Source organism: Salvia miltiorrhiza, unplaced genomic scaffold, assembly GCF_028751815.1.
Source record: "Salvia miltiorrhiza cultivar Shanhuang (shh) unplaced genomic scaffold, IMPLAD_Smil_shh fragScaff_scaffold_112_2, whole genome shotgun sequence".
Taxonomy (NCBI): domain Eukaryota; kingdom Viridiplantae; phylum Streptophyta; class Magnoliopsida; order Lamiales; family Lamiaceae; genus Salvia; species Salvia miltiorrhiza.
This window is the reverse complement of record NW_026651402.1, coordinates 145,444-158,298: the sequence shown is the minus strand read 5'-3', so window position 1 is coordinate 158,298 and position 12,855 is coordinate 145,444. Positions and strand designations below refer to the sequence as shown.

At 38.8% G+C, this 12,855-nt stretch overlaps 2 protein-coding genes and 1 long non-coding RNA gene across 3 annotated transcripts; 1 reads left to right on the top strand and 2 right to left on the bottom strand.

Moving 5' to 3' along the window:
• Window positions 1-4,270: 4,270 nt before the first annotated feature.
• On the bottom strand, window positions 4,271-6,904 carry LOC131002362 (F-box/kelch-repeat protein At3g23880-like). Its single transcript, XM_057928857.1, has 2 exons — window positions 5,835-6,904; window positions 4,271-4,826 (listed from the first exon to the last, which is right to left on the bottom strand). Exons 1-2 carry the CDS (start codon window positions 6,713-6,715, stop codon window positions 4,823-4,825), a joined length of 885 nt encoding a protein of 294 aa, XP_057784840.1. The 5' UTR covers window positions 6,716-6,904; the 3' UTR covers window positions 4,271-4,822.
• LOC131002363 (uncharacterized) lies at window positions 5,338-12,602 on the top strand. Its single transcript, XR_009094266.1, has 2 exons — window positions 5,338-6,651; window positions 12,424-12,602. It is a non-coding gene; the product is annotated as an uncharacterized LOC131002363 (long non-coding RNA).
• On the bottom strand, window positions 11,123-12,596 carry LOC131002360 (F-box/kelch-repeat protein At3g23880-like). Its single transcript, XM_057928856.1, has 2 exons — window positions 11,607-12,596; window positions 11,123-11,475 (listed from the first exon to the last, which is right to left on the bottom strand). The coding sequence occupies exons 1-2, from the start codon at window positions 12,485-12,487 to the stop codon at window positions 11,463-11,465; spliced, it is 894 nt and encodes a 297-aa protein (XP_057784839.1). The 5' UTR covers window positions 12,488-12,596; the 3' UTR covers window positions 11,123-11,462.
• Window positions 12,603-12,855: the final 253 nt, after the last annotated feature.

Sequence of the window (12,855 nt, the reverse complement as noted above, 5' to 3'; positions counted from 1 at the left end):
CGGATGTAGCGGTGCTGATCGGGAGTATGAAGTTGCTGGTGAAGGAGCTCCTTCAAGCTATGATGATCAGTGTGGATGATGAAACGACGACCGAGGAGGTATTGGCGCCATTTACTGATGGCCTCGCTGATGGCATGGAGTTCTTTGAGATAAGTCGAAGCACCGCGGAGACGGACGCCGATCTTGCGACTATGATAAGCAATAGGTAAGTTGACCTGAATTAAGACCGCACCAAAACCCACATCCCACGCATCCGTTTCAACGATGAAAGGTTTGGAGAAATCCGGCAGCCGAAGGACAGGGGCCGAGGCCATGGCGTTTTTCAATGCAGCAAACGCCAAAGAGGCGGTGTCGGACCAGACAAAATTATCCTTACGGAGGAGGTCCGTCAAGGGAGAGGCGATGGAAGCATAATCGCGAACAAATTTGCGATAATACCCAGTGAGGCCGAGAAACCCGCGGAGCTGTTTGGGCGAAGTAGGTTGGGGCCAATCCAACATAGCCTCAATCTTTTTGGGATCGGCGCGGAGCTCGCCGGTGCTAACGATGTGTCCCAGATACTCGACAGATGGTGTGCCAAATGTGCACTTGGAGAATTTGACAAAGAGACAGTTATCCCGGAGGCAATGAAGCACGGCCTCTAAATGTGCAATATGGTCCGTTTCGGTGGGACTGTAGATGAGAATATCGTCGAAAAACACTACCACAAAGCGACGCAGAAAATCTTTCAGAATATAGTTCATGGTAGCTTGAAAGGTGGAGGGGGCGTTCATCAAGCCAAAGGGCATGACGAGGAACTCATAATGGCCGTCGTGAGTGCGGAAGGCCGTCTTAAAGATGTCCTTCTCATAAAGGCGAATTTGGTGAAATCCCGCGCGTAAATCGAGCTTAGAGAAGACCACGGAACTGCCAAGTTCATCGATGAGTTCGTCCACAGTAGGAATAGGAAACTTATCTTTGATAGTGACGGCATTCAAGGCACGATAGTCGACACAAAAGCGATAAGTTCCGTCCTTTTTCTTAACCAAAAGGACCGGGGAAGAGAATGGGCTTTGGCTAGGGCGGATGATGCCTTGCTCGAGCATCTCGCGAACCAAGCGTTCCATCTCGGTCTTTTGGAAGTGGGAGTACCAATATGGTCGCACATTGACGGGTTTAACCCCATGCTCCAGATGGATGCGGTGGTCGAATAAGCGACGCGGAGGGAGGTCGCGGGGCTCGGCGAAAACATCTGAAAACTGATGGAGCACACTGTGGAATGTCGATGGGACCGCGGCCAAATCAAGTGGAGGGGCGGTGGTGTCGGGACTGACCAGCCAGATTTCGAACAGAGAGTCGGCCTCAGATGAGTGAAGTAACGATTGAAGCATCGATACATTGATTTGACGGCAGTCCAGGGATGCGTCGCCCTCTAAAACCACTTGCTTGTCGTGCCACTGGAATTCCATGCGGCTGTTACTGTAGTCGTGAGTGACTCTGCCCAATTCTTGAAGCCACTGTACGCCGAGAATAATATATGGTCCTTTGATGGCTAAGACAAATAAATCCAGTGTAAAAGAAGTCCCTTGTAGCTCGAGTGTGACACTCGTGCACTTGTGTCGGCACACAAGTGAGTCGCCATTGCCAATAGAGACCCGGAATTGCGGGATAGGCGTGAGAGGAAGCTATAGGCGTTCTGCAAGAGTAGGGTTAAGAAAATTATGAGTACTGCCGTTGTCAATCATTACCTGAAAACGGTGATGATGCTTGGTTCCCCAGAGACGGAGAGAGCGTGGCTGGGTGGTGCCAAAGAGTGAGTGGAGGCTGGAGATATCGCCCAGAATAAGACCCGTGTTGGGGTCGGAGCCCGGTGGATCGTTACTGTCGTCGTCAGATGGGGGATCGTCGCCCTCAAGAAGCATGACCGTGCCTTTATTTTGGCAGCGATGAGACGGGTTCCATTTTTGGTCGCAACGGAAACATAATCCGCGCTCGCGTTTCTCACGGGTTTTGGCAGGAGTGAGCCGTCGAACTGGTAGTGGTGTAGTGCCCTCGTGTCGAGGAACGGACGCGGATGCAGCTGCGTGGACGGGGGTCGAGCCTGATAAGGGAGACGGCGGCGTCGTTAATGATTGTGGCACCACAGGCGGCGTGGACGTAGGGCGAGAAAAGGACCGAGAGAAGCTACGAGTCTCAGTTTGAGTGTCCATGTGTTTGCTCTCAAAGATACGTGCGAGAGAAAAAGTCTCGTCCAAAGTATGAGGACGGTTCATCTGTAACTCTCTACGGATCGATGGTTGAAGACCCGAAATATAGAAGGAGGTCAATAGGGGCTCTGAGATGCCGTGAGTGCGGCCCATAAGAGCCTCGAAGGAGGACTGGTAGTCGGCGACAGATCCGGTCTGTGAAAGCTTGGCGAGCATACCCTCGGGGTCCTCAAACTGAGAAGGCCCGAAACGAGAGCGAACGCGAGATAAAAAATCTGACCATGAGGAGAGAATACCTTGGGATTTCAGCCACTGAAACCATGTAGAAGCTCGGCCATCCAGATGAAAGGCAATAATCTGAAGGCGTTGGGCGTCCGGAATATTGTGATATTGAAAATATTCCTCGATTTTGAAAATCCAAGAGTGAGGATCGTCGCCATCGAAGCGAGGAACATCGAGGCGGAGCAGTGGACCGCGAGGTGGATGAGAGTCGCCGGGGTTGGAAGAGTGCGACTGGTGGGACATCTTGAAGAGAGCGACCAGTTCATCGATCTGTTTTTGCATAGCGGTGAACGGCGCTTGCCATTCGGGAGCGTCGGGGGCCATGAGACGTCAATGAAAGCACCAATTAATACGAGATGTATTAATAATCACGTTGAGGAGAACGTGAAACTCCCAAACAAACTCTCACGATCACGCAAGAATCAATTCTCAATCAAAATATTCATAACATGCCAACAAAATGAAACCCTAGTCTAATAAAAAGACATAAGCGACGCCAAAAAAAAGAAGGAAATAATTATGGAGCCCTAATGCTATGGGCCGTTATTAAAACGGGCTGGTTTCTTGATGTCGTGGCGCGTCCGGCGTTGGGCCAAGCTTGGTTCTTCAGCTTCATGAATATCCTCCTGATGGGCTTCGTCTTCAACATAGCGCTCTTCCTCAGCTGGGCTAGTCTTGGTTGGTACCGTATCACATACAGAGATGGGGGAGCGAAATTTGGCGAAAGCAACCCCAATCAAGCCCAATCATAGTTTGCAAAATCTGGCGACTCAATTAACTATAACCCCAATCGAGCAACCAAATTTTGTATGTCAAAATCTGGCGAAAGCAATCAAGATTTGTTTGCGGATTTTATTTTTTTGCAGACTTAGATGGGGGAAGCGTAAATTGAATTAGGAAGAAAGGGGTGGGGTGGGGGGTTGAGGTGTCTGCACAACAAAGGGGTGGGGGGCTTACGTGTTGTGTCATAGTTTTTTTTTTCTTTTTTCTTTTTTCTAATTATGCTCATGATAATTTTGTCATTTTCTTGTAACAATAGAGGGTATTAAGGTAATTTCAGTATCTAATATGTCTGTTAAATTATTTTAGTAAAACCTATCAAACATTTAATTCCAGTTATACATACATTATTTAGTGTCCATCAAACAATAGTTTAGTTAATTAAACTCACAAAATATAGATTAATTATCTCTATGTAATTAATACCTTCATTTCTATACCACTCAAACGGACCCTAGGTGTTTGGTGTTGTGCTTAAAATTCAAATTAATGTGAGATTTTTCAATGAGTGGATTTTGAAAATAGCCACTTTTATATAGTAAAAATAAAATTTACCCACTAATATAAAAACTTAAAAAAATACCCACATTGACCATTTTACCCTTACATATAAATTTTTTACAAATACCCACGAATTCACAACCAGTGAATTCACAACCAAAATAAATTTTGGTTATGAATTCAAGCTTTAAAACTCGAATTCACAACTGAATAACAAGTATTGGTTGTGAATTCAAGTTTTAAAGTTTGAATTCACAACCGATAAACTTGAATTCACAACCAATATTTTTTCAAGTTGTGAATTCACAACTAATAAAACTTGAATGCACAATCAACACTATTTCAATTGTGAATTCACAACCAACGCCGATAATTTAGTTGTGAATTCATAAACTTGTTTGTGAATTCAAGAACATTTATACAAAATTGAGCGATTTTCATCAATTTCTTCAATCTGTGATCCAATATATATAGTATTCAATCAAAGCAAAGCTTATGCAGAAAATTTATTACATTTCCTTTCTTGAAACGAAATACATCGCTTGTAAACATCGAAAATCCCCAAAATAAGAAAAATTTAAAAAAGCCCCAAGTTCATCTCAAATTAGGGCACGATTTCCCCAAATTAGGAAACTAAATCAAAAACCAAATCAGGAAACTAAATTAGGCCAGGCTCGCTTCACGCCGACCTTCGGCGGACTTCACGCGGTCGTTGTACGCCACCTCCGGCTCGTAGCGGTCGGCGCCGGGAGGAAGTAGACGGTGGCATGCTTCTCCAGACTGCGCGGGCACTGCAGATCCAGCGGCGATGCAGATCTAGGCCCGCGGCGATGCAGATCCAGGTCGACGGCGTGGTGAAGGACGGGGCGGCGCGGTCCAACGAGGATCATCCTCCGCCGCGAGATCATCCGCTACGGCAACTTCGTGGAGGCCGCCTACTGCTCCTGCAACATCGACCCCTCCTCCTCCTCCTACGCCTCCTGCCACTTCTCCAAATCCCACCCCCTCTCCAGCTCTGGCTTCCCCGCCACCAGATAGCGCGTCACCCGCAACCTCACCGCCACCTCCGCCATTCAACTGCCGCTTGGAAGAGAAAGATCGAGAGAAAGAGAGAGAAGAGAGAGGGCATGTATAGAGAGAGAGAGAGAGAAGAGAGCGGGTAGAGAGAGAGAAGAGAGAGAGAAAAATGAGAGAATGAAATGAAATTAGGGTTTGCCCATTTATATAGAAGGGTAATTTAGTCCTTTAACACAAAAAGTGGGTATTTTTTTATGTTTTTATTTGAGTGGGTAAAATTTATTTTTACTATATGAAAGTGGGTACTCTTATATATTAACACTTTTTCAATTATAACCTTCTAATTATTTTGAAAAGACAAACATACTCCTTATTTCTAATTCATCTTTATCAGCCAAATGAATCTTCAGAATTTCCAAACTCATCTCCAAATGAATTTTCATTATTTCCAATCATAGGCCTTCTACTCAATTCAGACAACATGATCTTTACAAACTCAAAAGCCACATATAACAACTGTTCATTCAGTCATTCCACATACAAATAAAAACTCAAATTAACACAAGCTACATACAAATTTCATATTGACAAATATCACTACATATATAACAAACAACAATCTCATCATCACATGATTCATCAAAAAAAGAAAAAACACGGATAATAATCCCTCAAACTATACAAGTAGGAGTAGGAGCAGCATCAATGCCACTATGAAATGTACCAAAAGGAACCATAATATATATAGATAATTTCCTTGATCTAAATGATATGCTTCATCACTAATTCAATCTTCAAACATACATTTAGTTGATGCAGCATTATGAAAATGCAATCAATCAGAATGAGGTTACATTCTCCACACCTAAACCTAAAGTTTTTAGTGAAACAAAGGTGGGAGTGAAAAGCCCACACTTGACACGGTCAGAGGTCTCCCCTGCACCAAACAAATCAATACTTTGCATAGTTTTAGTCTTCTTAGAGTAGTAGAAAAGGCGATCGGAAAAGTATACCGTCATTAACAACAATAGGTCGCCATTTTCGAAAACTTTGATGGGATCAACATACCTCAAGCCATCATCAATGGGGATCACATATTCCAAGCTCCAAGATTCGTCCACTCCATATTCCTTCATAATCCATATAGTAAGCTCGCATCCCCCACCATAATTCACATATTCGGATGCTACCTTGCAAAACCATAGGCAACCGTTCAAAGCAGAAATGGACGTTACTCTTATCAAGGGCAATCCTTGAGCATGATAAGGAGGAGCTTTAAAGAAGCTAAAACATTCTGTTTTAACATCAAAGCAAGAAATCCATGACGCTTCTCCTCCAATGGTTGCTATCCAATGGAGATTTCCATTAACAAATGCACCTTCACCATCATGGTAATTATATGGAATACCTTCAAGGCGTCTCCATGATCCTGCTCCAAGAGTGTATACATGACAATCCAATTTATCATCATAGGGCCTACGTTTAATACAGACTACCTCGCTTCCCCCAAATCCCAAAGCAGATACTTCTAGAAGAGTAGACTGTTGTGGATCTGCAGGCAGATCCAGCTCAATAACTTCACGAGTGATCGGATTACATACAACAAGCTTATCAAAACTCAAATTTATAACAAGAAAACCATCAAAACAATTCCTTATTCTTCCAATCAAGCGGTAAGGGACATCATACTGGGTGAGTGGATTGTAGCTCTCGAGATGGAGATTGAGCTCGCCTTCCAATTCCAAAACTTTCAACTGATTTGAATTCCCCACAACAACGAGGGCGGGGGCGGATCTGGCAAAATGAGACTTGACAAATGCATCAGACTCAAGCAGATGGAGCCATCGCTTGCAAACACATTTGCTTATTGGAATGCTTACAACAGGTAGTCTTAAGAGGTTCTCGGTGATGATTTCTGCCGGTAGATTTTTGAAGAAATCTGGCTCCATTTTGGGGATGGATTGAGAGGGGTTCTTAAGAGTATAATAGAAACTCCAATCTGAGACTTGTGTTGAACAAATTCATGGAGCAGATAATAATTGGAGGCAAAAAAAGAGAGTGAAGGGCGGAAGCGGTGGGAATGGCGGCGGCGGAAATGAAAATAGGGCAACAGATAATAATTTCAAATCCTCTCAAGTGCTTTTAAAATCTATATATTATAATAAAAACTTTAAAAATTACCCAATTTTTTGTTAAATGACTAAATTGCTTTTAAAATCTATATATTATATAAAAGAGCAGTTCAACGGCTACTTTTTATCGTCAAAATTTAAAAAAGAAAATCATTTTTTTTTGAATTCACGTTCCTACATTTTCGGCCAACTCAATGCTGCAAAGAAAGAAGCCCCCAAGCATATCTTAATATACCCGTTTTTCATGCTACTTTTTTTTAAAACCTTTTTTCTATTTCTTTTTGTCATTTTCGTTTCTTCTTCTTTTTTTAAAATTAATATATTTTAATTAATAATAAAATCTTCAATATACATATCAAATTAAAGATAATGACAAAAAATTTAATTTAATATATATCTATATAATATATAAAAGAGGAGTTTTTTTCCTCCAATTTCTTCCTCTCTTTTTTCTCTCTCTTCTCCCACTAATCTTTTCACTATTTTTTTATGTATTTTAATTTTTTTCTAAACATTGTTACATTTGATTCATGAAAAAAAATATTCAATATGCATTTTAAATTTAATATAGTATCAAAATTATGAAAAATGAATTTAAAAAAAATAAGATATGAAAAAGATTAAAATGTAAAATATTTTATTTTCTCTCTTTATTAAAAGTTTACAACTTTTTATTTATGTTTGTGTATGAAAATATTTATTTATTTATTATGACGTGTAACACTCTATAATGATAATAATGCATAATGCTAATTTTTATTATCGATTTTTTTAAAATTTATTTAATAACTTTAATTATCATTACGCTTTATACAAAGTTAAAAATTTATACATATATACATATATATATATACACACATATTCAAATTCAGGATTTCATTGAGTAATTGACATGGATTATTTTATTTTATTTTTAAAATGTATTTTATATTTATTTATATTATACTTTTATTTAATATTTATATATATTTATTTAAATTATTATTTAATTTTGATGTTCGTCGTGCATCGCACGAATGGCCTTACTAGTTAAAATTAAAAAATTACTCACAAATGCATCATCACGAAAATACTACACATTTCAAAATCATGCTTTTTTGAGCAAGCAATCAGATCAAGGTGCTGTCGAAACTCGAAGATATTGTGTTTTCTTTCTCTCTTTTTTTTTTAATTAGAGCAAATTAATAGTGAGATGTAGCCATGGGATTAGATCTAATACATATTTCTAGTGAAACTCCAAAATTGGAGAGATTAAAATACATATTGCGATGAGTATCAATCATTCCATTACTCAAAATCCAAAATTTTGCCATTTTCGAAAGATATCGAAAATATCCAAGAAGGGTGGGTTATTGGTTTTGGATTGGATAAAAACACTATTATCAAATAACTTCGATGCTACGTTTACATCAATAAGGTGGATCCATATAGTATTTTGATCGATTGAAAGAAAAAAAAAATAGATAATTAATTAATGTTCTTGAATTCACGATTAGATCTATGAATTCATAACTTAATGTTCTTGAATTCACAACTAGATCTATTGCAACTAAAACTAGAATTAACAACCAATTTGATGAATTCACAACTAAAATTGTTGGAGTTGATTTTCTAACTCGATAAATATCTCTCTTGTTGTTAGTATTGTTTTGCCTTTCTCCAATTAAAAGTTTTGTAGGGTGTTTCGACCAAGTCAAAGAGATTGAAAGAGGAGACTCGGTTGTTCCTATGAAGAAGAAGGATGTGGAGATAAAGGGAGAGAGAAAAGAGGAGCTTGTTGGTAGCTCCTAGAAACAAGGGAGAAGTGGACTTAGAGCATTCCCAGCAGAAATCCTAAAATTATACTCCTATATTATCCATTTAATTTTAGGATTTAGATTTTATAAATGCATACATCAGATCTCTTATTTTCTACATAAAAATAATAATTATGTGTGGGCCCTACTAATTATAAGTTTAAAATAAATTTAGGGTGAATCTAAATTTAAGATTGAATTTAGGTAGGTGTAAAAAATTTTGTGGGCTCCATCCAATTTAGGGGATCTGCTGGATCCATTTTTTATCTCATTTTCAATTGTTTTAGCCTAAATTTAGAATTAGTGATGCATTTAAGTGATCTGCTGGGAGTCCTCTTAGATCCTCAAATATTAAACTCCTAAAATTCCTTCAACAAAAGAAATTCAATTATTCGTCAGCGTGCCTGCTTCTCACAAACCATCAACAAGTTCAATCAATTTTTTTTGTTTTTTTTTTTTTCAAATGCATACAAAACTCCCCGCCATATCTACAATTAATTTAACATCCTTGCACCCCCTGTTTTTTTTTTTCTTTTCTTTTCCGAAAAGCTATGCCCACTAATCCTCTTGCCTAAAACTAATACCCATTCAACAATACCAACTCATACGAATCAACCACAGTAGAAGAATCGAGCAACGAGATTTGCAGCAAGCCAGGTAAACTACTGGTCTGCAAACAAAAAGAAATTTTGGCAAGTAACCCTGACCTCAATTGCTTCAATTCCTTTCTCTTATTTCTTGTTCTCCACACTGCAAATAACCCAAATCCATCTCTCCTTCTTCTTCTTCCACTTGGTTTCGCACGATGCCGACTGCTAAACGCAACACCTTTTTTTTTTATATAAAAAATGGATATTCAAAGAGAGTTTCTGTCAATGAAAGCACCAATTGATACGATTATATCAATGGTAGAGCTTTTCGAGCAAGCTCAAACTCCAGAAATTAAGAAAGAAGTGAGAGATTTGATAAAAATCAACCAAAATATTCATTTCCTGCTGAGCAAACTTAGAGATTACATATTTATATCTCATAACAAAAACCTAATGGGCTAATGGGTTGGAGCATAATTGGGCCAATTTAGAGATTGGGTTGGGCGTATCACATAACATAATTCTTTAATCTATACACATCCTCTATTCTTGTTTATTTGTCCAATCATGCAATTATTTCATATTGCCAGATATCACTACATAAATCCATATATAACAAACAACAATCTCATCATCACATGATTCATCACAAAAAAACACAGGTAATAATCCTTCAAACTGTACAAAAAAACACATCATTGCCACTAAGAAATGTACCAAAGGAACCATAATATATATAGGATAGTTTCCTTGATCTAAATGATATGCTTCATCACTAACTCAATCTTCAAACATACATTTAGTTGATGGTAGCATTATGAGAATGAAGCAAACAATCAGAATGAGATTACATTCTCCACACCTACACCTAAAGTTTTGAGTGAAACAAGGGTGGGAGTGAAAAGCCCATACTTGACATCGTCAGAGGTCTCCCCTACACCAAACAAATCAATACTTTGCATAGTTTTAGTCTTGTTAGAGTAGTAGAAAAGGCGCCAAGAAATGTCTTTCTTCACTAACATCAATAGGTGGCCATTTTCGAAAACTTTGATGGGATCAACTCTCAGCATGTCATAATCAAGAGGGATCACATATTCCTTGCTTCAACAAAAAAAAGGCTTATGGTTCAGGTCGGACCAGACCCGAAACAAACGGGTTGAATTGGGTCTGGACCGATTAGGTACTGGGTCTGAGCAAGTCACGTCTAGAACCAGAACCAGAACCATTGCTTAATAGCTCAACGGGTTATGAACAGTTTCGGTTCTGGTCTGAGTAATACCCACCCACCGACATCCCTACCCAAAAATAATGAGTCATTATCAATGGGACGGAGGAAGTAATATACTATTGAAGATTTCTGATGGTGTTTAATTAGTGTTGCGTCTAAATTCTAATCCACATAATAATACATGAAGCCATGTTTGCTAGCCATGTTGAGATAAATTAAGATAAGTAAAATCAAGATACCTATCCTAAATAAGGTATTATTGATAGTGTAATTGTTTGGTAGCTAATATATAAACCCTACATAACACAAACTAGTTGTTTGGTAGTTGTGCTTAAAATTCAAATCAGATTTTTCAATTATAACCTTCTAATTATTTTGAAAAGACAAACATACTCCTTATTTCTAATTCATCTTTATCAGCCAAATGAATTTTCAGAATTTCCAAACTCATCTCCAAATGAATTTTCATTATCTCCAATCATAGGCCTTCTACTCAATTCAAATAACATGATCTTTACAAACTCAAAAGCCACATATAACAACTGTTCATTCAGTCATTCCACAGACAAATAAAAACTCAAATTAACACAAGCTACATACAAATTTCATATTGACAAATATCACAACATATATAACAAACAACAATCTCATCATCACATCATTCATTAAAAAAAAATACGGATAATAATCCCTCAAACTATACAAGTAAGAGTAGGAGCAGCATCAATGCCACTATGAAATGTACCAAAAGGAACCATAATATATGTAGATAAGATAATTTCCTTGATCTAAATGATATGCTTCATCACTAATTCAATCTTCAAACATACATTTAGTTGATGCAGCATTATGAAAATGCAATCAATCAGAATGAGGTTACATTCTCCACACCTAAACCTAAAGTTTTTAGTGAAACAAAGGTGGGAGTGAAAAGCCCACACTTGACACGGTCAGAGGTCTCCCCTGCACCAAACAAATCAATACTTTGCATAGTTTTAGTCTTCTTAGAGTAGTAGAAAAGGCGATCGGAAAAGTATACCGTCATTAACAACAATAGGTCGCCATTTTCGAAAACTTTGATGGGATCAACATACCTCAAGCCATCATCAATGGGGATCACATATTCCAAGCTCCAAGATTCGTCCACTCCATATTCCTTCATAATCCATATAGTAAGCTCGCATCCCCCACCATAATTCACATATTCGGATGCTACCTTGCAAAACCATAGGCAACCGTTCAAAGCAGAAATGGACGTTACTCTTATCAAGGGCAATCCTTGAGCATGATAAGGAGGAGCTTTAAAGAAGCTAAAACATTCTGTTTTAACATCAAAGCAAGAAATCCATGACGCTTCTCCTCCAATGGTTGCTATCCAATGGAGATTTCCATTAACAAATGCACCTTCACCATCATGGTAATTATATGGAATACCTTCAAGGCGTCTCCATGATCCTGCTCCAAGAGTGTATACATGACAATCCAATTTATCATCATAGGGCCTACGTTTAATACAGACTACCTCGCTTCCCCCAAATCCCAAAGCAGATACTTCTAGAAGAGTAGACTGTTGTGGATCTGCAGGCAGATCCAGCTCAATAACTTCACGAGTGATCGGATTACATACAACAAGCTTATCAAAACTCAAATTTATAACAAGAAAACCATCAAAACAATTCCTTATTCTTCCAATCAAGCGGTAAGGGACATCATACTGGGTGAGTGGATTGTAGCTCTCGAGATGGAGATTGAGCTCGCCTTCCAATTCCAAAACTTTCAACTGATTTGAATTCCCCACAACAACGAGGGCGGGGGCGGATCTGGCAAAATGAGACTTGACAAATGCATCAGACTCAAGCAGATGGAGCCATCGCTTGCAAACACATTTGCTTATTGGAATGCTTACAACAGGTAGTCTTAAGAGGATCTCGGTGATGATTTCGGATGGTAGATTTTTGAAGAAATCTGCCTCCATTTTGGGATGGATTGAGAGGGTTTTTCAACAGTATAATAGAAACTCCAATCTGAAGTGCGGGAGCGGTGGGAATGGGGGCGGCGGAAATGAAAATAGGGCAACAGATAATAATTTCTGTTAAAATATGATATCTTCATAATAGAAGAGAGAATGATAGATTGAATATTGTTTCTTGTATTGCTTTCTTGTTATTTCTGAAGAATACAATGATCTCTTTATAATGCATTACATTTCTAAAGTCATACCAGGATCCCTATTATTAAGGGATCCGTGGTAAATATTTGACTGCTAAATAAATGCACCGTTGTTCCTCTTTATGACTTTGGTTGGTGCAGCTCCTCTTTATGACTTTTGTTGTTGCTCTTTAT